Raw genomic sequence first — 27,498 nt, 5'->3', positions numbered from 1 at the left:
TAAAAGAGAAAGCAAAAACAAAATTACTTCAGAATAAGTAATTCAGAGTTTTTCATATGACTTAAACTCAAAAATAAAAAAAGAGCCAATGTCTGTTTAAAATGCTATCATGTACTGTAAGACTGTACTGAAGCCACTTGAGAGAAATTCCTCCCGAGTGATGCAGCATCTCCGAGTCCTGAGGAATTGGGTGGAGTAAGTTGTCAGCTGAGCTGTTGGGCTCTAAGAGTCAGAATATATCTGTTGTCTCTGCTCTGCAAAGACAGGAGATGGGTGTTCTGCAGATCGGAAACAGGAACTCAGTGGGTGGACCTAAAAGGGAGTGTGGGCTTTGAAACAGGAAAAAAAAGAAGTCTGCTTCTGATAGTGAAAGAGACGCATGGCTGTGCTGTTCCGATCACACACATCCTGCTGGGTCAAAACTCTAGTCTGTAACCACTAGCAGTTATACACGTCCTTGGGTTATCTTGGCGGTTGTTTTATTTTGCTTTGTAAGTGTTGTGTTACTGCTTCATGTATGTGACAGTTTCGCCATTTTAGGAAATGCCATACACTCACTTGTTCAAATCAGAAACCACGCAGTTATTTGATCTTTTCCTTTTCCTTGCTCCCCACATTCAATCCTTCACCAAGTTCTCATTCTTTCTTTAAATTATTTAATTAGTTTGCCTTTCTTATCTTGACTTCCAATATTGGAGTCAAAACCACTGTCATCTCTTTCTCAGGCGACTGCAGTGCCTTCCTGCTTTGTTTTCTTGCTTCCATTCTTGCCTCTGCCAGTTCTTTTCCAAATTTTGGCCCAAGTAATCTTTTAAAAACTTAGATGATTCATTCCTCAGGCTTTCTTTCTGTGCTTAAAGTCCCATATCCTTAATCTGGCCTACAAAGCTTTGCCTGGTTTGACCCCCAGTCACATGTCCTCCCCACCTTTTGGCTCTCTCCCTCACTCTGTTTCAGTCACAACTGCCTTTTTATTCTTGACTAGAGGCCTGGTGCATGAAATTTGTGCAGGGGGGAAGGTGTGTGTGTCCCTCAGCCTGGCCTGCAACCTCTCGCAATCCAGATCCCTCTCGCAATCTGGGACTGCTGGCCCCTAACTGCTCACCTGCCTGCCTGCCTGATTGCCCCAAAGCACTCTGCCTGTCTGATCGCCCCTAATTGCCTCTGCCTTGTGCCGCTGACCCGCCCCGCGCCCCCCCCCCCCCCCCCCCCCGCCACTGCGTTGCGGCTTCATCTAGATTAGAAGTTTGTCCGGAAGGTCATTCAGCTGTCTGGTCTAAGTAGCATATTACCCTTATATTATTATAGATTATTCTCTCAGCTCTTTCTAGGCTTGGGTTCTTTGCACATTCCTTTCCCAGCACTTGCAGTGCTCTTCCTACCACCCCTCACCTGGCTCATTACCATTTATCTGGTAGGTCTCAGTTTAAGTGTCACTTTCACAGAGACGTTCTCTGATAGCAGCTACTTCTCCTTCATAAACGTTTCACAATTAAGAATATATATGTTCAATTGTCTCTTCCATTAGAGAGTAAATTTCTTGAAGCCAAGATAATGTCTATTATGTTAACCATTAAGTATCTAGGGCTTAGTACAATGTCTGGCACAGACTAGGTGCTCTTCTTTTAAATGAACCATAGTGTCCAGCACAGTGTGAGGAAGAAAATAGGTTTTAAAATACTGTAAAGTTACTTATGGAAAATCCCCTGCTGCCATTTAAATGTAAAAAAATCAGGGTCTTGTAAATTTAATATCATAAAACTGAATTCAGGTATTATTCTCTACAACATAAAACCAACAGAGGCAAGTCATACTTAACCCACATTTCAGAGTATTTCCAGTTTTCTCCTGTCCTCTTGAAGACTGAGACAGGTCTGGGATCAGGGCAGGATTAAGCTAAGGGCTTTTCTATGCTTGGTACTTTAACATTCTTCTTCTTCCTCACCTGGGGACACAAAACACTCACCAGCAGGCTGTGACACAAAGCATGGAAATGCTGCTGATTTGTCTCCAGCTCATCCCAGTCCAGCTGCCAACAGCTTGTGGGTCTGAGGATGAATGGGAGACCATACGTCACTGACTCGCACATCCCACTGGATTTTAAAGCCCTGGGAAGAGATAATGGCAGTGAAAGTCTCCTCAGTGATAATAAGAACCTCGACTCAGATCCACTCAAATTCAGTAAGTCTAAGGCACTATTGTGAAATCCTTTAGGTTAGGGACTATAAATTATTCATCTACGTATGGCAGTGCCTAGCAAGGTATCTGGCACATAGCACATTCTAAAAGCCTGTTAATCAATGAATGAAGCAGTCATCATGAAGGCTCCAGACACTGTTGTCTATTTCTTCTCCTGAGCTCATTCCATTCTAAGTAACATCCCTGGAGACACTTCCATAATTCCCCTGTTACAGCAACCGAATAACACAATATGATTATACCATCTGCTCCCCAGTCTTGGCTCTTTTGTGGTGACAGAGGATGCATCTAAGAAGAGCATGAATTTTAAAAGGCTCCTAGCAACATCCATGGTCACAAACCTATGGACGAGCTTACTCAGATACCTGTGCATGGGCACTGTGATAGGAACTAGGAAGCAATAAAAGTGGCCTTTGCCATCATTGTTAACCCCGCCTTGGACTTGGTTCCCCTGGAAGCAGGAATTCTAGTACTTAGAGTAGCGAATTCCAACCGGTGTGCTGCAAGTATTTTCAAAACATGAAATACCTGACTATTTAGTCAGTACTGACCTCTTTTCCCTTAGATTATCAAATAAAAAAAATGTTAATAGCCATTTGATTCATTCACATAGCTGTTCAGTGTGAATGAATCAAAATTATATCTATTTTTGTTGTCAAATTGGCAAAAAGTAATATATTTTTTGGTGTGCCACAGAATTTTAGTAATTCATTTATGTGTGCCATGAGGTGAAAAAGGTTGAAAGTCGCTGACTTAAGAGAAATGGGGTGGGGGGTGAGGGGCGGTGGGAGGGCGGGGAAGATCCTACGTGCCACTTGCCCCTTGAAGGTCATATCTCTGTCCTGGTGCCTAAACACAATATGTACGTAATAAACATTTTCTGCTGACCTTGTCTTGCCCTGCATTCAGACACTTTCTGGATTTCCAATCCTCATCCAGACCTCAGAGTGTCCTACTGAGGCACATCTCCGTCATCTGCTCATTTGTCTCCATGTGCGAGCAGCTTGACTGCGCTTTCATGCCCACCTTAGTTGCTGCTTTGGACCTGACTCCCTCCTGCCTGCAACTTGGGGATGTCCTCTATCTCTGGACTTTCTAGCCATCGAACCCATAGAATCAGCCTTTGCATGGATTGGGGAGGTTCCCATGACCCATACTTGATCACCCGGAGCTTGTAATAAGAGGCCGATGACTGGGAAGCCATCTGGTAGAGTGTGCTGAAGTCTCCTTTGGGGTCATCCATTTTCAGGGAGCCATCAGCTGTGCCAGGCAGTAGGGACGGGCTGAGAAGCCGCTCTTGGAGATCACATTTCAGGCACACTATAGAAAAAAAGAAAAAGAAAAAAAAAGGCATTGGGGGAAGGATGCTTGTCACAAGTTACCTCAGGCTATGTGATAACATCTGCCACCCATTCCACCTCCATTAGTTAAGTAAGAATTGGGAGAAGGCAGGAGAGTGGAAGGCAGGAGAGAAGAGAGGTTGGTTTGGGAAGGCAGAGCAGGTCTGGAGCCTACAGTACTGCACTACACAATAGGTAGCATTTTCTGGGTCTGACATGATTTTTACTTGTTTTACAGCTGGGTTGGCTGAGCTGTGCCTCATAGTGAGAAATCTGGCTTGTGATCCAGTCTGAGAGGAACGTGTGTCCTTTGGGGAGGAGGCAGCTAACACTACAGTATGCAGAGACCCTTTGGGAACCACACAAGGAAACGTTGCCTCTGCTGCTTCCCTGTGGCTAAACTTTGGCAACATTACAGGTCAGATGAAAGCAGAGCAGGAAAGCAGAAGTCAGGCAGTCAGCTGACAGCCACTGTTCCTCTGTGGGCTCTTCTAGGGGCATTTGACACCAGGGAAAGAATAAGTTCCTGAAATAGTTTACTGTTAAATTCCCCAAAGAAACTAAAGTATGGAACCTTCTGAGCCTTGGAGCATTACTGTGGCATTAGATCACAATTCTGAGGGCGCCTCAACTAGGTATGAGTTTTATTCATCAAGGTCTTATGCTCATCTTCCTTAAGCTTCTGCTCCAGCAGGTGTGCTTACATGCCACAGTGAGTGTGCAATGTTCTGCTGCACTAAGCTCGGATCCTTGATATTACAAAGATTTTCAGTACAATTTATACCAGGTTTGAATACTGTTAACAAAGCTATGAATATACAAATGTGGAGTCCTTGTGAGAAGGCTAGTAGTTGATGTTGTAACTATACTAACTGCAACATGAGGTAAAAACAAAAGTAGAAATAAGGTAGAAAAAAATAGGATGACAGAATAGATGTCAGGTCCAGCTGGCCCTCCTGGGCTCAGCAATCAGACCGAGGCATTAATTTTGGGTGAGGTGCCTCTGGTGTGTCCCAGAGTCCAAGAAGTCAGTAGGAGGGAGTTTGCCTAGGACTCCAGCTTCCCCTCATTCCTGTGTGCCTGACTTCATTGTTGGGCCCCTGAGTTTTAGGATTGGACAGGTGTATTAAACTGGCTGAGGTTTTCAATTCCGATGGAATTAAAAATCACCCAGGGAACTTTTAAAAGATACTGAACTCTATTTCACGCCAGTCAAATTGGAATCTCTGGGGATCAAGCTCAGCTGTTGGTATTTAAGAAAAGTTCTTGCCGAAGCCGGTTTGGCTCAGTGGACGGAGCGTCGGCCTGCGGACTGAAGGGTCCCAGGTTCCATTCCGGTCAAGGGCGTGTACCTGGGTTGCGGGCATGTCCCCGGTGGGGGATGTGCAGGAGGCAGCTGATCGATGTTTCTCTCTCATCGATGTTTCTGACTCTCTATCTCTCTCCCTTCCTCTCTGTAAAAAATCAATAAAATATATTTTAAAAAAAAAGAAAAGTTCTTCATGTGCTTTTTAATGCAGCCAGTGCTGAGAACTATGGGAACAGTAGTCTTAGCAGTGTTTTCAAAGTTGTTTTAGTAGGTCTTGGGACCAAGGCACACTTCTTACCACACAGAACCTAGGTGCCGAGGTGGCAGACTCCAATTCCAAGGAATGAGGAAAGGCACTCATCCGAAACTGACTGTGTCCATCACAAGGAGGCCTCTGAGGGAAGCATCTATAGTGGGGTGAAGGGCCATAGGCAGCTACAGAAGAAGGTGGTATGGGGTGGAGCCCTTAAAGGAGGAGAACTTTACAAGGAGGAGTCAAAGTGAACATCTTAGGGGCAGTCCTCAAAAGATTCTGTTGTAGGAGAGCTCAGGGTTTTGTTTTGTTTCATTTTTTTTGGTAATGAGCCACATATGTAGAAGTCCATGTGTGTGGCAATGCATTAGTGTTTTAAGCAATGGGTAACTACAGTCTGGTCTTTATTGTGGTTGCATAAACTCTTAGGTGGGTCGTACCTAACGCTGAGTAAGTCTACTTTCCCCAGACCTCATTCCAACTATGTCTGAGCATCTGGATGCCAGTGAAGTCCTCCCCAGCAGGAGAGCTGATGAGTCTGGATCTAAGTTCTACCATGCACCATGAGGATCTATGGATTGCTGAAAAATGGTTGTAGATGAAGACAAACATTCAGGCTCTGATCATGGTACTGAAAGTCATGGAAAGAGAGAGGGCAAAATAGAGCAGTTCTCAATGGTACCATGAGCAAATGCTGTGCAACATTGGAAGAAAGGCTGGTTTCAAGAGTTCCTGGCCTTTGAGCCCCCTTCTCTCCTTAATAAGAAAAGTGAATCTCTCGCCTCTTTGTTTAGAATTACCCAGCACGAGGCAGGCTGAGTAGTAAGGACATGCCCCAGCTTTGGAAGTAGATAGACTTGGTATATCTTTCTCTTTGGGGCCAGGAGTCTGAACCCATTTTGAACAACTCCCAAAGACACACCTCTCCCTTTGAAGCGGGGCCTTAAGGAGTCAGCTTTTCCAAACTGAGTGTGGCTGACTGTACTGATGGGCCCATTTGCAGGCCCTTGTCACCCTGGGTCCTGAGCCAATCTTTAAAGGGGATGGAGACTAGAAATGGCCTTACCCCTATCATCTATTGGGACCTGGAATGAAGTATCCCTACCAGACAGAACAATATCCAGGGCCACGTTGGCATGTTCAAAACACTGACTGATCTCTTGCTTTTCATTGCCAGAATGTACTTTGTGAAATGGTCTTGGGCCTCTAGATATCCTCTCTGGGGCCTGCCTTGGTAGTTGCTTTTGATGTCTTCCTATCCAGAAGACCTCTATTTATATGGTTTTTAAAATTTGATTTTTTTAGAGAGGAAGGGAATGGTGGGTGGGGAGAGAAAGGGGGGGGGAGAGAAAGAGAGAGAGAGAGAGAGAGAGAGAGAGAGAGAGAGAGAGAGAGATCGACTGCCTCTTCTACCACCTGACCCCTGACCAGAGAGGGATCGATCTCTCAATCTGGGTATGCACCCTGACCTGGAATTGAACCAGTGACCCTTTGGTACATGAGACAATGCTCAACCAACTGAACCACATCGGCCATGGCCAGAATACCTCTGTTTAATATTGGTTTAGTCTTTGTTCTTTTCCTCTACTCACAGGCCCTGATGATATTGTTGAGGTGCCAGCATGCCTCAAATTATAGTGTCACGAATATCTATCTCATTAATAAGAAAAAACTTGAGAAATACATGATTTACTGTGCTCTTATGCAACATAGGTGCTGTCTTGTTATTGAGATGTTTAAGTCTTTGCCTCTAAACTAGCAGTCCCTTGCTATCTGGGCTTAATTACATTCAGTTTTCTAATCGGTCACTTTTTAGAAATTTTCCTACTCTGCCTGCTTATACTGGACAACTTCATCCAAATCCTCCTCTAATCCCTAAACCTCAAGGACTTTGTATTCTGATGACTCACCAATCTTGAGTACTAATCCTAGACTAGGATAATCATAGCCTATATAGTATGTTTTCTTAGGAGTGTATACTTGGCTTATCTCTGGCTCTGGAAATGTTGCTGAAAGACTGTGAAGGAAGAAGAAGATGAATATGTTCTTGGTCTGTTCCACTGTTATGTAGCCAGGCTTTGAAGAAAATCTCCATGCTGACAACATCATTGTCTATAGTCTGAAGGTCAATGTCAGTTCCCAGGAAAGAGCTTTCTGCAGAATAAAGGGAAAGAGTAGTGAAAGTGTTTAACTCTTTAATTGTAAAATTTGAAAAATATAACATTTTAAATGCACCATTTTTTGACCCATCAATTCTACCTCTAGATATCTAGCCTATAGACATTCTTGGATAGCACACAAAGAGACATATGCAAAGATGTTCAGCACAGTATTGTTATAATAACCAATAATCAAAACCTAAACAGGAAGCAATTCAAATGCCCACCAATATGGGAATATTTAAATAAATTATGGCACAATCAAACTATGGAGTATTATACAGCTGTTAACACACAAAGTAAAGCTAAATGTGCTGACATGGAAAGCTACGAGGTAGTAAGTGAATAAAGAAAGTTGTAGAACAGATGTACAGTATGAGCCCATTTATATAAAAATAAAACTAATGGCCTGAGTACATACTTGTGCATGTAAATGTATTTTACAAAGGTCTGGATGGCTACCATCAAACTTAACAGTGGACAGGAGTAGAAATGGGGCAGTTCTGAAATACATTTCTTTTTACTATTCATATTTCTATACTGCTTGAATTTTATTTTAATCATGTATTTCTTATATTTAAAATGCATTCTAGAAAAAAAAACAGTAAAATAATACAGCAATGTAAGTTAAATAGTTAACAAGGGGGAACTTCAGCTTTATGTTGTTGTTTCATAGTGAAAATGTATTCAATTATTACTTCTTTCATAAAAATAAAATTTAAAAGGATGAAAACAACAACAAAAAGATGAACTCTTGGGCCCTACCTTTTGACACAGATTATACAAGTTTGTCATTGGTGTGCTGTATCTCACAAGTGTGATTAGCAGCCCAGAAGACAGAGATGGTGGAGTATGATTTGATACCAAATATGAATGAATGGAGCCAGGTGGGTGGGTGAGGAGGCTCTGCTAGTCTACTTCCTGTTTCAGGCAACACTAGCTCAGGAACTGGGATTTGGGTCTGCAGGTAAAGGTTGTCAGTAAAAGCCAAATATAAGGTGGTGGAGGAAATGAGGCAGGAGCTGGAAAGAACTTTGGTTTTTTTTCCTTTCCTGACCATGAGGGGCTCTCTGAAATACTTTTACAAAGAGCCTAAGAAAATCCAGTTGCTCCAATGAATTAACTTCTGTGTATGACTCATGAACCCCAGGGAGAAGGCTGGTTTATTTCTAGAACGACATTCCTGAGGACAAGTATGCAGAGGTGGCAGACTTTCCACAGGGAACAAAGGGCTTCAGTCCAATGTGTTGGTACCCACACAGGGGAGGTGTGGTGAGACCTAGATGACTTCACATCATATTGAATGACTTATTCTTTGGCTGAAAAGGGGCATCACATGCATTTCTCTTGTGACATGTGTGAAAGAAACTCTACCATCTTCTGTGGATAGTTACAAGGATTCATTAATGAATTAGTTACTTCATTCATTTAAGCAGTAATATTTATTATGTAGAACATAGAAGATTAAATACCACACAGTGTATAAAGATATATGAAATATATGGTACTCTGTGCTCTTTTGGAGTTTATAAAGCAACATTATATATATTTTTAAAAGGAATATTTAATTTATTGCAGTTATAAAGGAACATTATTCTTTTTTTTTAATCCTCACCTGATGATATGTTTATTGATTTTAGAGAGAGAGGAAGGGGGAGAGAGAGAGAAAGAAACATTGATGTACAGAGAAACATCGATCAGTTGTCTCCTGTATGCGCCCTGACTGGGGATTGAACTTGCAACCTTGATGTATTGGGACAACACTCTAACCAACTGAGCTACCTGGCCAGCACAGGAACATTATTCTTGACCATTCCTCCTTAAACTCTACTGCAGTGATAAATATGAAGTCATTGTCAAAGGGACACTCATCATAAGTTAAGAGAAATGTTCTTTTATTTTTATTTTTGAAAGGTTCTTTTAAATAATATGAATCTTATTTTGTCACAGATAAAACAAGAAATAATTTAGATTTCTGAGCCTGGACTTCACCTTGAATGACATATGGAAATGACTGAACAGCTTCTCTTCAGGGAGGCAAAATAATTATTAAAACATAAGGAGGCAGATACAGAACTACAGAAATGAAATTGAGCAAAGGATCTCAGAGAACAGAAAGGATAATATTACTTAGAGTTCAAACAACAGGATTTTGAAGAGAAAAAGTGTTTCATTTTCTCTCCCCAGGGATAGGATAGAAGAGTAGAAACTCCTCCCATGGGCCATATAAGGAGACAACAAGAAGTTACTCCCAGCAAGAATCTGGACATAAAATTAGAGGTTTTCCTCAGGTAGTTAAACCATAAAATCAACAGAGTGGTGAGATCCATAAATACAAAAAACCCCCCCACTGATCTTAAGGAAGGAGAATGGTTTACTGACCAGAGCAAGATTGGGCTGGAGCCTATGGATGGCACTGGCTTCCCAAAGGATGAATGTGCCCCTTAGAAGGGGAGAGGGTTGGCCAGAAATGGAGCACAGAGAAAGGCAGCAACAGGGGCACACACTGACAGCATTCATCCCAGAGTGGCTCAGTGGAGAGGGCGCGCTGGCTCAGTGATGTGTCCCAGTGGCAGGATATGTTTGTCAGGTCTCTGCTCCCTTTGCTGATGATGGTGGTTATGATTCTCTAAAATATTCTGGTTTATACTTTGGTCTTGAGTTTGATAGGGTGAGTCTATCTCTGAGAGGGTGCTGACAAAATAACTTTCTAATCCTGCAAAGCTGAAGAACCAAGCCTGAAACATGGCATCTCCACGAAGGATAATGACAGTCTTCCCTGCAGATACCCATCAACATTCCTGAAGTTCTTTCCAATTTCTCAACCTACAGGTTCTTTTTTGGGAGAGCCACAGAGCAGAATTTCTTTCTTTGAAAACGTGCTCATGTAATTTCCACCCAGACACTGTGCAACAAGTTTGAGTCTGCAGTTTTGCAGGCTCAGGAGGGAGTCAGCAGCTTCTCACAGACAGTCACGTGGTCCAAGCTAACGGCTAATGTGTAAAAAGCAGAACACCCTAGAGGGAGAACTTCTTTTTCATTTTCGGTCAGTGGAGTAGGCTTTGTGCCTGGACCATGGCAGTAACCACTTCACTGTCCTATCAGGCTCCATTCCTTCTCCTCCATACGTACTACTACCAGCCAAAGTTTCTAAAGTATGGTTTCATCAGCTCCCACCGTTGCTAAAGAGTACATCCTGCCTTCCTGCTCTCATCTTCTTCATTCCCCTCACTCGTCCTATACCATTGGCGATATTCATTACTCCTCAAACACCTGGCCCTTCCCCTTTTCTATGATGGCTCACAGGATTCCTCCCGTCTCCACCTGTTGAGATCCCATATTCCAATCCCCCTCAGGTAGTTTGCCTGGAGCTGAAGCTTAGCAAATGCCTGTTGAGTTAAACAATAAGTTGAACAATTGCTTCCTCCTTCTCAGCTCTCATTAATTTTTCCTGTAACTCTTCTGCTTCAGCTAAGTTAGCCTCCTTACCTCATGACTTCCTTCCTTCCTTAGTGCTTTTACTACTCTGTCAATCTATGGCCTGCACCTCCCCCAGAATTCAACTCAGCGAGCACTGACTTTGTCTCAGAAGCTAGCTTAATTACATCCTTCCTTATTCAGTTTTAATCAGCATCCCCTGGATATCTGTGGGCTTCATTTGGTCAGTGCAAACTGTACTTGTTCATTGGTTTCTTCTGAAGGTTTTTATTTTCTGTGAGTTTTTGAAACATGGTAGTAGAAAGACCAGGGTTTGAGTTGTGACTTGAAAGTTGTTAGCTTTGTGACTTTGAGCAAAGTGGGGATGGTACAACTTATTTCAGTGGTAGTGAGGCATAAGAAGTGAGAAGATTATGAATAACATGCAGTAGGTTAAACAAATGGCATTTTCTTCCTGTACTCTTCACCAACGGAATGATTTGCTTTTATAGGACAAGAATGTGCTTTCCTTTTTAAGGCATTTCCTCCTATCTCTTCCCTTGGTGACTACTTCCTCCCCACCACCAACATAACTAAGAACACCAGCATTTAGTGCTGTGTCCCTCACAGGTACAGCTCAATGTGCTAAACCTGGGGATGGGGAGGAGACTTCTCACTTCTCAGATGTTGAAGAGCAGCTCCCACATTGACTGGTGAGCAGGGTACGGGGCACTGGATAAACCAGGTCCTACTGAGGGTATGAAATAAAAAGGTTGCCAGAGTGAGGGTGCAGGCAGCTCTAAGTGTGTGGGTGGTTAAGACAAGCAAGGAAGGCCTGATTCACTGCAGCTGATACAGCAGCCAGCATTCACATTCAGTTTTTGGACTTATCCTGCCCCACTGTGGCCACAAGCAGTAACAGCCTTCACTGAGGTTCCCCTCTGCCCCCAATTTCCTCTTTTTCTTTTTTCTTTTCTTTTCTTCCTTCCTTTCCTTTCCTTTCCTTTCCTTTCCTTTCCTTTCCTTTCCTTTCCTTTCCTTTCCTTTCCTTTCCTTTTCACTTTTCTTTTCTTTTCTTCTCTCTCTCTCTCTCTCTCTCTCTCTCTCTCTCTCTTTCATCTATTTATTTTATTGTTGACAGTATCACAGATGTCTATTTCTTTATTGTACTTTCTGAGAGATTTCCATGACCTTATCTTTCAACATTTAAACTAAAAAAAAATATTTCTCTTATTTTAAATTTTCATCAAGAAGCAAGATTTTTTGGTTATGTTTTTTATAACTTCCTTTTAAAAAACTTTAAAATTAAATTTATTGGGGTGGCATTGGTTAATAAAATTATATATGTTTCAAGTGTACAATTCTATAATACATCATCTGTATATTTCATTGTGTGTTTACCACCCAAAGTCAAATCTCCTTCCGTCATCATATATTTGATCCCTGTTACCCTTCACTATTTCCCCCGTTTCCCCCTGGTAACCACCACACTATACTGTTGTCTGTGTCTATGAGTCTTTGTTTGTGTTGTTTGTTCATTTGTTGCTTTCAGTTTTACATTCCACATATGAGTGAAATTGTATGGTTCTTAACTTTTTCTGTCTTACTTATTTCAGATAGAAATAAGCATGAGCTCTTTTTAAGCTTTTCTGGAAGGGCCACATTAATGAGAAAAACTAAGAAAGCCTAATCACTGACGATAAGGTAATGCCTATAGCAGTCCTTCTCAGAAGTCAATCTAAAATCAGGGCTACAAAATTGAAATGTGTAAACTTAAAAATGGGAACATTTAACACTTTGGCACACATATGCATAGATAATGGCTGCATTTCTCTCTTGACATAGAATGTCTAAAGTAGAGGCCCAGGAAAATGGAGCTCTTGGCCAGTCCTGCACATCCTCCACAGTCCTACAAAGGCCCTGACCTACAGGCTAGCCATGTTTCTTTCCAAATGGGGATACAGTGCAGCCCCATCACCAGTCCCAGGCTTCTGCCCCATGAGAAATACACAGGCCTGAGAAAAAGTGATTCTAAAAAGATTACTCGCCTAGCCAAAGTAATTGCTCTACTTTGACATATGGGTAATTCAAGTTCCAGAAGGAGAGAAGAGGGGGAATAAGACAAAAAATACTTGAAGAAATAATGGCAGAAAGTTCCCCAAATTGGGTTAAGGATATAAATTGACAGATTCAAGAAATTCAGTGAGCCCCAAATGAGAAAGAAATCCATGCCTAGTCACATCATTGTAAAGCTGCTGAAAGAACAAACATAAAGAGAATATTCTTGAAAGCAGCCAGAAAAATGATACTTCATATACAGGGGAAAGTAATTAAAACTGTGACTTTTAATGAGAAACCATGGGCAGTAAAGTGACATCTTTAATGTGCTAAAAGAAAAAAAGATCCTGTTAATCCATAATTCTATATGCAATAAAAATATCCTTCTAGAATAAGAGTGAAATATGCATTTTTACAGAAATAAAAATTAAGAGAATCTGTAATCACCAGAACCAAGCTGCAAGAAATACTGAAGTTCTTTGAATTGAAAGAAATGATACCCAAGGGAAAATTGGATTCTCAGGAATGAATGAAGATAATTGAAAATGGTTAATATAAAAGACATAGTTTCTCTTTCGTTTCTTTAAAATACACAGAATTAAAGGGGGAAAAATAAAATACACAGAATTGTTTAAAAGAAAATTTATAATGTTGTCTTGTATAAATTATAAGGTAGATGCAATATCAGGACAACTGTAACAAAAAGTCAGTGTGTGTGTGTGTGTGTGTGTGTGTGTGTGTGTGTGTATGTGTAGGGAATAAATGGACCTATATAGTTATAATGTTTCTATATTTGACATGAAATGGTACTATATTAATTCTCAGTAGGCTGAAAAAAGTTTAAAAATAGATTTTAATCCCTACTTATGTGAAGTATTGTAATTCAACATTTTATGTGAAGTGGGACTATTTTGACTCAAGTATACTGTGAAAAGTTAAGGATATATAACATAATCCCTAGAGCCACTAAAAAATAAGGCAAGGAAATATAGTTAAATGGCAATAAATTAAAATAGAATTCCAAAAACATTTAATAACCTGAAAGAAAGCAGGAAACAGGGAAAATATGAACAAAAAACAGAGAGGACAAAAAAACCCCATAAAAATAAAATGGAAGAGCTAAATTCAATCATATCAATAGTTACGGTAGATGTGAATGGACTATACATTCCAAATAAAAGGCAGAGATTAACTGAATAAAAAGTGAACTCAATTATATACCATTTATAAGAGGTAAACTTTAAGTAGAAAGATACAAATGGATTGAAAGCAAATAAATGGGAAAAGATGAACCATAAACACAGTAAGACCTAAAAGAAATAAAAACATATGTCTACAAATATTTGTGTATAATATTTGTGGCAGTTTTAGTCACAACAGGCAAAAATTGGAAACAATTGAGATGCCCATTAACAGGTGAATGGTTAAACAAAATGTGGCATATTCATACCACATAATATTACTGAGCAACAAAATGATACAACAAAAAGACATGAACTACTGATATAAACAACATGGATGAATCTCAAAATCTGAATGGAAAAAATCAGACACAAAAGAAGAGTATATTGTATGATTCCATTTACTAGTATATAAAATGCAAACTAATCTGCAGACAAATAGTAGAACAGTAGTATGCACCAGGAACTGAGGGAGGGATGGAGTGGATATAAAGGATAAAAGGAATCTTTTGGGAGTGATAGAAATATCTTGGTTGTGGTGATGATTTGTGGGCATATTCAACTGTCAAAACTCATTGAATTGTACACTTCAAATGTATGCAATTGTAGTATGTAAATTATTTCTCAACAACATTGGTGAAGAAAATTGCTAATAATCCCAATTTTCAAATAACGTTATATTTTCCATCGAACTCTAAAAAAGTATTTAGTTCAATTTTAAAAAGGGAAGAGTCCTTTTTCCTAGGCCATGGCTTCTGTTGAAATAAATGTCTCTCTGTGTTAAAAATGTTTAGGTAATAAATACAACAGTGGTTGTAATTTAGTTCTAACACCACAGGGAAATGACTTTAATGCAAACTCATGGAACAGCAAACTCAAGGAACAGCTGTATTTTCTGGTCTATTTTCTAAGACTCTAAAAGGGGAAACAAATTAATATGTGGAATCCGACAATTGCACTGAAGCACCCTGCCCCCACTGGAATCCTTTAGGAAGCAATGAATCTTTATCTTCTATGTTTGGGTTGTTAACATGTGGTGTTTCCTTAGAACACATATGGATAAAATACTTTTCCAAAAGAGCTTGACATCGATCGCTGGCAAAGTCTAGGAGGAAATATTAAACAGATGGTTTGTGAGCACTTAGAAAGGAACCTGATATCCTTGTGTACAAGGCTGAGAGATGTAGGCTGGTTGACAGCATCATTAGGTTGATTTGTAACTGTTTGAAAGACTTACATACCCAACGAGTTCAGACTTTTGTCAACCTGAACAGATGCCCTCTGGATGCTCAAGTGCATTGATCATCGTGGCCTTTTAAGTTTTGGCATATTTATTACTTATGCAGTCTTTAGAAAGCTATTATAAAATTTTTATTATATGCAAATGAATACATGTAACATATATGTAAGCTATGAAGTATAGCAGCATTTGAACACTCATGAATCCTTCATTCAACTTAAGACGCAGAATATCATCAATACTAAGATATCTGTATGCTTTTCCCTGGTCTTCTCTAAGGGAAGCTTGCCACACTGAATTTTTTTTTTTATCATTCCTTTTCTTTGGAAAGTAGTTTTATTATTTTAAACAAAATATTTATTATTTTAGTTTTGCTTGAACTTTATGAAGAGGCACCGTATTGTATATATCTGGTTATCTGCTTTTTTCTCAATATTAAGATTCATTCTCATTGTTGTATGTAGCTGTGGTTCATTCATTTTCATAACTGTATAATATTCCACTTTGTGACTATCCTATCTAATAAAAGAGAAAAATGGTAATTGGCGTACGACGATACCCTTTTCATTGGCTAATCAGGGCTATATGCAAATTAACTGCCAACTAAGATTGGCAGTTAACTGCCAACAAGATGGCGGTTAATTTGCATACGTAGGCACAATGCAGGGAGGCGAAAGGGAAAGCACGAAGAAGCCCCCTGCCACTGACAGTGATCGGAAACCCAGGGGGGAGCTAAGAGCTGGGGGGCAGGGCCAAGGCGGCCCTGGGGCCGCCTTGGCCCTGCCCCCCAGCCATGATCGGAGAATCAGGTGCCTTTTCCGCCCTGGCCAGTGATAGCAGGAAGTAGGAGTGGAGCCAGCGATGGGAGCTGGGCACAGTCAAAGCTGGCAGTCCCGGGAGCTAGGGGTCCCTTGCCTGGGCCTAAAGTGAAGCCCATGATCGCGGGGCCGCTGCAGCTGCGGGTCCCCGTTGCCCGGGCCGGACGCCTAGGCCAGGGGCGTTAGGCCTGGGCAGGGGTGGAGCCTGCAACCACGGGGAACTGGGGGTCCCCTTCCCAGGCCTGACACCTCTGCCGGAGGCCTCAGGCCTGGTCAAGGGGCCGATCCGGTGATTGGTGATCGGAGGATGATGAGGGTCAACTCCTCTGGCCGAGGCATCAGGCCTGGGTGGAGGGTGGAGCTGGGGATTGGGGGGATATGATGGTCCCCTTGCCCAGGCCTGAAGCCTGGGTCAGAGGTGTCAGGCCTGGGCGGGGGGTGGAGCAAGCGATCAGAGGGAGATGGGGGTACCCTGCCCAAGCATGATTCCTGAGCCAGAGGCCTCAGGCCTGGGCGGGGGCCAGAGCCAGTTATCAGGGGGAGATGGGGGTCCCCTGTCCAAGCCTGACTCCTCTGGCGGAGGCGTCAGGCCTGGGCAAGGGGCCGATCAGGCGATCGGAGGGTGATGGGGGTCTACGCCTCTGGCCGAGGCATCAGGCCTGGGCTGGGGGCAGAACCAGTGATGGGGGGAAATGAGGGTCCCCTGCCCAGGCCTGACGCCTCTCTCAGAGGCGTCAGGCCTGGGCAAGGGGCCGATCCTGCGATTGGAGGGTGATGGGGGTCAACGCCTGAGGGCTCCCAGTATGTGAGAGGGGGCAGGCTGGGCTGAGGGACACTGCCCCCCTCCCCACACCCAGTGCACGAATTTCGTGCACTGGGCCCCTAGTACTTAATAATATTTATTCATGCTTCATTCAATGAACATTTGTGTGGTTTCTAATTTTTGGCTTTTTGAATAATGTCAATATTTACATTATTGTCTCCAGGTGCATATGGTAAAAGCTTTTTTCTGGCAAACTGCTAGGAATAGGGTATTGTGAATGTTACTTCAACAAAATGACAAGTTGTGTACCAATTTACATTCTTTCTATCATTGTATAAGACTTTCCATCGCTCTGCTGTTGTCAATACTAGTTATTCCTTTGATTGATGGCTCTTCTATGCGGTTAACTTTGGCTGCTGGAATTGGCAGGCTTTTCTAGATCCCAATTAGGGATTTGCTCTATGGTGTAGAGTTGACTTATATGTAAAGAGGGCACAGAAAGATAGAGAAGTCATCCAGCTTCCCCCATGAGAGGTATACTTCTTCAAATTTGTATTTCTTTTTTTAACTATATTTTTATTGATTTTGGAGAGGAAGGGAGAGGGAGAGAGAGAGAAACATCAATGATGAGAGAGAATCACTGATCAACTGCCTCCTGCATGCCCCCCACTGGGGATTGAGCCCACAACCAGGGCATGTGCCCTTGATCACAATCAAACCCAAGACCCTTCAGTCTGTAGGACAATGCTCTATCCACTGAGCCAACTCAGCTAGGGCCATATTTGTATTTCTTAGATCAACACTTCCTAGTCCTCTTTTAAGAGCAAAAAAGAAATGAAATAAATAACAAAACTATGGAAAAACTGTATATTATGTTACATGAAAACAAAAAATTACATACATGAATTATAATTATGTAACCTAAACTTGATTGTGGACACCTGAGAAACAATGTGCAAAAATAAATTAGTGTAATGAGGAAGTGAGACTATGAATGATTTTAAATTAAAAAATTTTTTATGGTCATATCTTCTTTTCAATAAAAAAATATTAGAGCCTTATATTTTCTTAGTTAAAAAACATGTAGCGCTGGCCAGTTTGGCTCAGTGGTTAGAGTGTCGGCCCATAGACTGAAGGGTTGAGGGTTCAATTCTCTGTCAAGGGCACATATCTCAGTTGTAGGTTCCATCCCCGGTCCCAGTCAGGTGCATGTGGGAGGCAACCAGTCAATGTGTCTCTCTCACATCAATGTTTCTCTCTCTCTCCCTTCCTCTTCCCTCTCTTGCACTGTCTCTCTAAAGATCAATGGAAAAAGAAATATCCTCAGGTGAGGATTAAAAAAAAAAAGACATGTAAAAAAGTACTACCCTGTACTGATATTTACCAATAACATTTATGTACTGCTCACATGTGTTAGGCCAGGGGTGGGCAAACTTTTTGACTCGAGGGCCACAATGGGTTCTTAAACTGGACCGGAGGGCCGGAACAAAAGCATGGATGGAGTGTTTGTGTGAACTAATATAAATTCAAAGTAAACATCATTACATAAAAGGGTACGGTCTTTTTTTTTTTTTTTTTTTAGTTTTATTCATTTCAAATGGGCTGGATCCGGCCCGCGGGCCATAGTTTGCCCACGGCTGTGTTAGGCACTGTCCTAAGTGCTTTCCATGCAAGTTGTATTTAATCCTCATGAAACCCATGTAAGGTAGTTACTATGATTAGCCCTATTTTATAATTGAGAAAATCCTATATAATAAAGAGGTAATATGCAAATTAACCCTCACACCCTCACAAGATGGCTGCCTACAACCAGGCCGGCAGGGGGGTTAGTGAGGGGGCAAACAGGCCAGTGGGGGGTGGGGGGGGCAGTTAGGGGTGACCAGACAGGCAGGCAGGTGAGAAATTAGGAGCCAGCAGTCCAGGATTTTGAGAGGGATGTTCAACTGCCGGTTTAGGCCCGATCCCCGGGATCAGTCCTAAACCAGTAGTTGGACATCCCCCGGAGGGTCCTGGATTAGAGAGGGTGCAGGCTGGGCTGAGGGGATCCCCCCATGCACCAATTTCGTGCATTGGGCCTCTAGTTGTAGAATAAAGAGCTTAAGCAACTTGTTCAAGGTCACACTGTTCTTCAGTAAAATGTAAAAATCCCACTGGATGGTTATTTATATGGTGATGAATTTACACATTGGAATACCTCACAGATATTAAAAGGAATGGGTTAGAACTCTATGTGCCAATATGGATAAAAATATTGAGTACAAAGTTAAATGAAAAACATAAAAATGCAGAGCAATAAGTACTGTATAGTCCCATTTGTATAAAAGTAGATAATATCAATAACAATAAGACTGTTACATGTATGCCCAGATCCATACATGTGTAGGGAAAGCAACTCAGTAGAATGTGTTCTATATTGCTGATGGTGTTTACCTCTGAATGGTAGAATTTTGGGTCATTTCAAACTGTCTATATTATATTTTTATAACATTTAAATCTATATAACTTGTAATAACAAATTACACTAACCAGACAAGCCCTAACTGGTTTGGCTCAATGGATAGAGTGTTGGCCTGTGGACCGAAGGGTCCCACGTTTGATTCCGGCCAAGGGCACATGCCTGGGTTGTGGGCTCGATCCCCAGTATGAGGCATGCAGGAGGTAGCCAATCAATGATTCTCTCTCATCATTGATGTTTCTATCTCTCTTTGCCTCTCCCTTCCTCTCTAAAACCAATAAAATATATTAAAAAAATAAACTAACCAGACAAAAGCTACTAATACAAAGAGTGCTAAGCAGAATCTTCCAGCTAATTTTAAAGAAAAAGAGAACAAGTTAGATCAAGTAGGAGGAGATGAAAGAAAGTACTATTTACCATAGTTAGAAGAAAACATACAATATAGACTACATAAGCTGAAAATTTATAGAAAACCCTAACAGATATAAATGTGACTTAAAGTTAACCTTTTCATTTCAGGCCCTATTAAAGAACTTTCTAAAATGTGAGTCTACTTTCTTAATTTCTAAGTTCACTTTTTCTTTTATGATTCTGGGTCTTTTAGAGTCTGCAAGGCATCTCTGTGATGATTAGTTCTCACTGTAAAGGGCTGTACTCAAGAGGAAGGAATTTAGAACAATCAAAGGATAGTCTCATAGTTACTTTTTAAATTTATATGCAATATAAACATTTCCTTATAACATGTTTTCTTTCTTTTAAAAGTGGACTATAGACCATTTTTATTTAATTGATGATCATGGTTACCAGAGTTTAAAAATTATATGTAATAGATTCAGTAAGTGTTTGAATCAATTCATGATGTTCATGGGCTACAAAGGGAAGGTATGGGTGATTGTGATATGTCCCTAACTATTTCAGTTGGTGTCAAAGAGAATGACCATGACCTTTCCCAAATCATTTGATTTTTTTAGCCATTCATTTATTTATTCAACAAACATTTATTGAGAGTCTATTATGTGCCAGGTAGAATGATATATGCTGGTGATACAAAGATATTTTAGACATAGTCATATCCTCAGGTAACTCATAGTCCACTTGGGACCTAGCTATTAAAAAAATCTCAGAGGCTGGCTGATGTTTCTCAGTGGTTGAGCATCAGCCTATGAACCAGGAGGTCATGGTTCCATTCCCAGTCAGGGTACATGCTGGGTTGTGGGCTCGATCCCCAGTAGGGGGTGTAAAGGAGGCAGCTGATCAATGATTCTCTCTCATCATTAATGTTTCTATCTCTCTCTCCCTCTCCTTTCCTCTCAAAATCAATAAAAATATAATTAAAATAAAAGTAAAAAATCTCAGAAATATTATACCATCTATATACAAAAAACTTTTAAAATGTTAATAACAATAACTAACTTTTACTGAGAACTTATGATGTACTAAGTAATTAACATACATGAGTGATCTCATTTAATTCCCACAACAACTGCATGGGGTAGGAATTAATAACTAAGGCTTAGATAGGCTGAGTACCTTGTGCAAAGTCACATTAGCTAGAACATGATAGAACTGAAATTTAGACTTAGGCAACCTAATTCCAGATCATGCATCCTTCTGAGAATGAGAGAAGCTAATGTTGCTAGTCTCTTGATAAGGACACCAAGATGACACAAAACATAATAGAATAAAGGAATTAATTATAAGGCAAGTACAGGCAAAGCAGGAAGATTTCAAACCACGAATCATTTGTACACTTACCCCACAAAGAGAAATTACAAGCAATTTGTGGGATGCTGTATTATTTATAAGCAAATAGGAAGTTACTGGAAGAATCATCAGCAGTGACACAAAGTAGAAAGCTCCTTTCCTGCATTTAAAAGCTCTTCCATACATCTCAAGCCACTATTAATTCTAAATAAAGGCATCAGGCAGCCTCAGAGTACTCCGAGCTCTGTTAGAGATACAGTAAGTTCTTTCTGGGTACAGTCACTGAAGGGAGAAAAGGGCATAGTCCTTGCCTGACCTGTTCATGGCCAAAGAGAAAGAAAAAGAGTTTCTTACTCACAAATTCAGTTTGAGAACCCATTGGGAAGGACTATGAATGGAGGATGGGGAACTATTATTGCCTCACTTGGGTCATGGCTCACTCTGACTAGAAAGGTGGAAGTGTTACTAGAGATAGGGGATGTAGGGGATGCTGGGCAGACCGAGAAGTCACTGTCATCAATTCATTCAACAGTTATCTACTGATAATCTAGTATATGCTACACTCTGGGACACAAAAATGAGTAAGACAAATTTCTAATTACTGTAGAGAGAAAAAGATATTAAGTATTTTACAATTTTAGGAGAGAAGGCAAAATTATCATACTATAACACAATTCTATATGGTATATATAAAATGCTATATTGTATGGTGCAGACCACAAGTGATGTGGTTGTTCTAAGGAAAGGAAAATCAATATGGTAGTCACAAACGTGAATTAGGCCTTAAATGATGGGGAGGATTTGGCTGGAAGAAGATAAGGGAAGGAATTTAGAGGAAAGAAGAGGGAATTCAGAGGAAAAGGCTACTGTGAATGGAAAGATGGAGAGAGAAAGAAGGGTAGTCAGTGAGGAGACTGACTTGAGGAAAGCAGAGTGTGTGCAGTAGGGGAGAGCTAATCACCACACAGCTAAGGCTGGTTACCCACCCTTCCTCCCTGACCAGAATAATGTCAGTGGTCTCAGGATGCTGGAAGGATCCACATGTGTCAGAATCTGACAGGAATCTAGATACCAACCCCCTGACTAATTAGGGGGTAAAGGGCAGAGTAAGATTATCTATTTGCACCAGGAAGAGATCAACGGTATCAGAACACTGGGGCACCTCCCTGGTGCATAACCTTGGAGAAGGCCAATACAGCTAGAAAGGACTGCTAGAGGGTAAGCTGTAACTTGAATGTTAGATAAATTAAAACTAGTTAAGAACCTCTTAAACTCCATAATTTGGGAATCTCTTCTTGACTTCCTGACTAAAATATTTTAATAAATTTCTATTGTCTTAGATGGACTAGGGCATATATGGCCCTTCTTGATCTAATCCTTGCCTACCTTTACAGCCTCATTTCCACCTCTGCCTGATGAAGTTCCAGTCATAGGGAACCATGGGCATGTCTCTGCAAGTTTGACCCATCTTGCTTTCTTATGTCCCTGGGTTCCCCGTTTGAGTGTCCATTTCCTCTTCTTCTGCTTGGTTACTTCCTACTGCCCTTTAAGACTCGGTTTGAAGATTTTTTTTTTTCTTTTGGAAGTGTAGGATTATGGGTGATTTATGTAGAATTTATTGACAGGGCCATGGATGCCACTGGTTGCTGCGTGGGGGTGGACAGGTAGTGGACACCAGGACTGGGAAACTGGTGACTGAGAACCCATTCTGCAGAGATGGGAGGGATGTAGAGACAGAATGCGTGTGAGCAAAAACTCTAATCCTATGGCACCTGCTTCATTGCTCCATCAAACTTCACTTACAAATCATAAATTCAAAGATAAAAATTATTAAGGATGCCATGACAGCAAATGAAGAGCATTAAATCCTAAGCATAGGGCTTTTATGAGTGCAGGGCCCTGTGAGGCTGTGCTGGCCATAAGCCCATGAATCTAACCTTGCATAAAAGTCTGTTCATACAGACTGATTAATAGCAAAATGTAATAAAGCAAATTTTTCATTAATAAGTGATTACAAAATAAATCATGGTCCAACCACACAGCAAAAGAAATCATGTAGCCAGTAAAAAATGAGACAGATAATCTTATAGACACTAACATAGATAGCTACTTAAAATACTAAAGTAGAATATTATGCATGTAACTATCCCATTAAAATATTAAATACAGCTGGCCCTCCATATTCACAGGCTTTGTATCTGTGAATTCAACCAAGTGGATTGAAAGTGTATGAGAAAAAAAGTTATGTTGTTTTTGATGTCTTATGTAGTTATGCCTACTATGGTTTCATCCAGGGGTCCTCAAACTTTTTAAACAGGGGGCCAGTTCACTGTCCCTCAGACCGTTGGAGGGCCGGACTATAGTTTTTTAAAAAAACTATGAACAAATTCCTATGCACACTGCACATATCTTATTTTGAAGTAAAAAAACAAAACGGGAACAAATACAATATTTGTATTTGCATGTGGCCCATGGGCCGTAGTTTGAGGACCCCTGGCTATACTGAACATGTATAGATTTACCTTTCTTTTTTTTTTTAATCCTCACTGAGGATATTTTTCCATTGATTTTTAGAGAGAGTGGAAGAGAGAGGGAAAGACAGAGAGAAATATTGATGTGAGAGAAACACATCAATTGGTTGCCTCCTGCAGGGGCTGGGACCAGGGCCCGGGCCTGGGGAGGAGCCTGTAACCAAAGTACGTGCCCTTGACCGGAATTGAACCTGGGACCTTTCGGTCTGCAGACCAATGCTCTACCCACTAAGCAAAACTGGCTAAGGCCATACTTTTCTTTTTGATCAGTATTTCCTAAACAATACAGTATAACAACTATTTACACAGCATTTACATTGTATTAGGTATTATAAATAATCTAGAAATGATGTAAATTATTCTGATGGATGTGCATAGGTTATATACAAATTCTATACCACTTTACATAAGGGACTTACGCATCTGAAGGTTTGGGTGTGCATGGAGATTCTGGAACTAATACCCTGCAGATACCCAGAGACAAATGTATATAGAAGAATGTCTATCTAAAGCAGGGGTGGGGAACATCTGGCTGGTGGGCCATATAAGGCCCACAAAATTATTTGGTTTGGCCCTGCCAAGGCATTAGGGGTGAGTTAATTAAATGTTTGACCAAATATAGCAGGCTAATTATTAAGCTGATAATTTTGTATGGCCCTCGAATGATGTTATAACCAAATGGCCCTTGGCAGCAAAAAGGTTCCCCATGCCTGATCTAAAGGAAAGTTGGGAGGAATACCTGAATCTCTTAAAAGTGATTAGAGGAAGAAATAATTTTTACTTTTTATACCTATTATATTTCAGGCTTTACATGAACATATATTGTTTCTGAAATTAAAAATATGATTATAATTTAACTCTAACACCTAGAAACACATGTCTGACCCACAGTGAAATCTCTTGGCTTCATTGTATTTAAGAACATAAGAAGACCATGGAAAATAACCTTCCTGACCTGTAAAACAGTGCTCATTAAAATTCTTACCTTCTTTTTATCTTTCCATTTAATTCTTACCATCATCGCTGGGCTCTTCAATAGGGGATGCCGAGTCTGTACATTCTAGGGCTTCCTTCGTGATCTCAACCACCTGAAGCCTCCTGACCCTGACTAGGTCTGTGTCTTTCAATCCTTTCTCCAGTTGTTTGACCACCTCTTTTCCAGGCTGGGAAGTCAGAATAGTAATCTGGAAATAAATCCACAAATCAATGTGTCTGCCTTCCCTGGTGTACAGAGTGAGAAACAGGTTAGATCTAGAGAATAAACACAGGAGAAATCTGTGGCAGTAGCTATTGTCTTCAGGGCAAAGAAGAGGCTTAATTGTAACCTACAAATCAAATTTCATTTGACATATTATTTTGGGATCATCACAGGACCCTTCCAAACAGGGTGAGCCTACCCTAGACAGAGACCAGTGAGGTCATCCCCCTAGTTTTAGTTTTTTTTCAGATTTCTTGAAGCACTAGTGTCTGTCCTGCTCAAAATGCCTTGACTTTATGAGGAAATAAAGAACATTGGATCCTTAAATTCCACTCACTAAATGTGAACTAAACGGCAGAGAGCCTACATGCTGCTTTTTCACAGTGGCGCTTCCATGTAGATTTCTTTCCTTGTTCAACCTGGATCTAGCTGCGCTGTTTCTTTTGCTCTTAACTCTAAAATGTATTCAGGGGGGAAGGGGTCAATGGGGGAAAAAAGGGAGACATCTGTAATATGTTCAACAATAAAGATAAATGAAAAAAATGTATTCATCCTTGATCAATATATCTGACCTGAAGGAATATTGAGGTGTTTGTGTATAACGTGAATATTTGATTCTACCTGAATGAATATACTCTGTTTTTATTAGCAGTTTTGCCTTAAATTTGAAACTCTGGGAGGCAATTCTTTTTTGTACTTAGACATTTTGATTGAGGAAGAGAGATGCAGATGAAAGCACAATTATTTTTTAAACTGTTTTTAAAAATCTGTTTTATGCCTGAGGTTACCAGAGACTGAAAGTGTTTTTAACTCACACTCACACACTCAGTGCAGTATGCAGTCATAACTTAACTTTATACACACACACACACACACACACACACACACACACACACACACATATATATATATTTAAATATATTTTATTGTTTTTTTACAGAGAGGAAAGGAGAGGGATAGAGAGTTAGAAACATTGATGAGAGAGAAACATCGATCAGCTGCCTCCTACACACCCCCTACTGGGGATATGCCCGCAACCAAGGTACATGCCCTTGACCGAAATCGAACCTGGGACCCTTCAGTCCGCAGGCCGACGCTCTATCCACTGAGCCAAACTGGTTAGGGCTTTTTTTTTTTTGGTTAGGGCTCTTAATTATATTTTTAGGATTGTCTCAGTCTGGCAACAGAATTTTAGAAATCTTTACACTTCCACATTTGCTAATCCCAAGAAAAGTTACTCATTTTGGTGCTAAGGTTTGATTAAATTCTTAAGAGTACCCAGAATGTATAAATATAGTCAGCCATCTAGGCAGTTTAACAATTGCTTTACAAGTTCCCAAAATCCAAAGGCAGATGGCATATGCAAATTTTATCTGATTTCAGTTTTCCCTTATAATTCACTGTAGTCCCCATTTTTAGAGCTCTTCTCTGTACCTAGCTGTGTAGTAAGAATTGCACAGGTTACAGGACAAAGGGACCATGTCTCCTGCCTTCAGGAAGCTGAAAACCTAGTCTTGAAAATGGCATTCAATGTGTATGAAACATAGAACAATATAAGAATGATAAATAAGGAAGCATTTACGTGGACTGAAATGGGAAGATGGCTTAGACTCCCGAGGCCAGCATCTCCTACCTCCAGGGAAGTATAGGTCAGAGCTGAGCGTGTGGTCACATGTCTGCAGTACTGTTTGAACTGTTGGAGCCCATCTTCTACTGCCAGCTGCAGAGAAGTACCTTGTGGTCTGAAACAACCTTCTCTCTGTAGTGTGCGGATCTCTGAGATGCAGGTCTGCAGCCTGGCAAAGTTCCCTTTCACTTGCTGCAGAGAAAAATGAATCAAAGATACAAATCTTCAGTGACCCAGGTTTCAGATTAATTGGGAGTCTAACTTCATTATCATTTATTCCTCCTCAGGAGTCCCTTCTGTTTATTTGATCAACATTAACTGAATGCCTACTACATTCATTCTAGGCAGTACACTCAAATCTTCCCTATATCAGAAGAACGAAAATTTGCAGCCAAAGGGCTTTAATTATATGGAGTTACCAGAAAGAGGAAAGAAAGGTCCAGTTGTTACTACTTAGTTTTACTAGTTTGACTTTGGTGGCCTGCAAATTGGAGGCTCAGGGCTACTCTTAAACATTATCTTTATTTCTCAGTCAGTCTAAGCAGTGGCAGCTTCTTTATTCAAAAGTGGTGTTTTCCCAGAAATGAGGATTTTGATGTGGTTGATCATTTCATAACTGGTAGGGTCCTACCTAATCTGCTCCTCAGGACTACTTCAGTAAGCAAGAGATGTTTGGTTTTGTCTGCAGTCAGCTTAAGGAGCCAAGAGATAAACTTGTTCTCCTCACCCTCCTTTATAATACCTTGCTATCAGGAAGTGTTCTAATATAATCTGATTCTAGGTCAATGTTACATCTTCTAAGGATATATGCATTTTGAATAAATGTGGAATGAAAATTTGTGACACTATTTGAAGAAATTCCAAGCCTCAAAGCAGGTGTGGAGTGGGAGCAGATGGGAAGGAGAGCCAAATTAGTCCAAAAATCTCACTGTAGGTCATACATGAGAACTATGTATGGTGCCAGGTAGGTCCTGGAAATATCGGAGGAACACTTTGTAAAGTATATGCTTATCTAACCACTACGCTGTATACCTAACTAAAACTAATACAAAATAATATTGAATGTAAATTGTAATTTTAAAAAATAAAAAAATAAAGAATTGGTAAGATCTTCACAGTAAGGGAATTCTTCTGAAACTGCTTTGAGAAAAGATTAATCACTTTGGTCAGATTTATTTATATTAATGTCACAATGGATATAAAAGGAATTCTAATATTTTAATTATGATCCCTGTGTCATGATTCC

At 40.6% G+C, this 27,498-nt stretch overlaps 1 protein-coding gene across 2 annotated transcripts in view; it reads right to left on the bottom strand.

Annotated features, from left to right (window-relative positions):
- M1AP (meiosis 1 associated protein) overlaps positions 1–27,498 on the bottom strand; it is a 59,747-nt gene that overhangs the window by 19,973 nt on the left and 12,276 nt on the right. For both annotated transcript variants that reach the window (XM_059659336.1, XM_059659337.1), the window contains exons 2-6: positions 26,259–26,444; positions 24,443–24,611; positions 7,082–7,255; positions 3,357–3,519; positions 1,967–2,108 (exon numbers count right to left, since the gene is read on the bottom strand). In XM_059659336.1, coding sequence (XP_059515319.1) covers positions 1,967–2,108; positions 3,357–3,519; positions 7,082–7,255; positions 24,443–24,611; positions 26,259–26,444 — 834 coding nt within the window. The remainder of the gene's footprint in view (positions 1–1,966; positions 2,109–3,356; positions 3,520–7,081; positions 7,256–24,442; positions 24,612–26,258; positions 26,445–27,498) is intronic.

This window comes from Myotis daubentonii, chromosome 12 (genome assembly GCF_963259705.1).
Source record: "Myotis daubentonii chromosome 12, mMyoDau2.1, whole genome shotgun sequence".
NCBI classification, from domain to species: Eukaryota; Metazoa; Chordata; class Mammalia; order Chiroptera; family Vespertilionidae; genus Myotis; species Myotis daubentonii.
The sequence above is the reverse complement of the archived record's forward strand: the minus strand, read 5'-3'. Positions and strand labels throughout refer to the sequence as shown.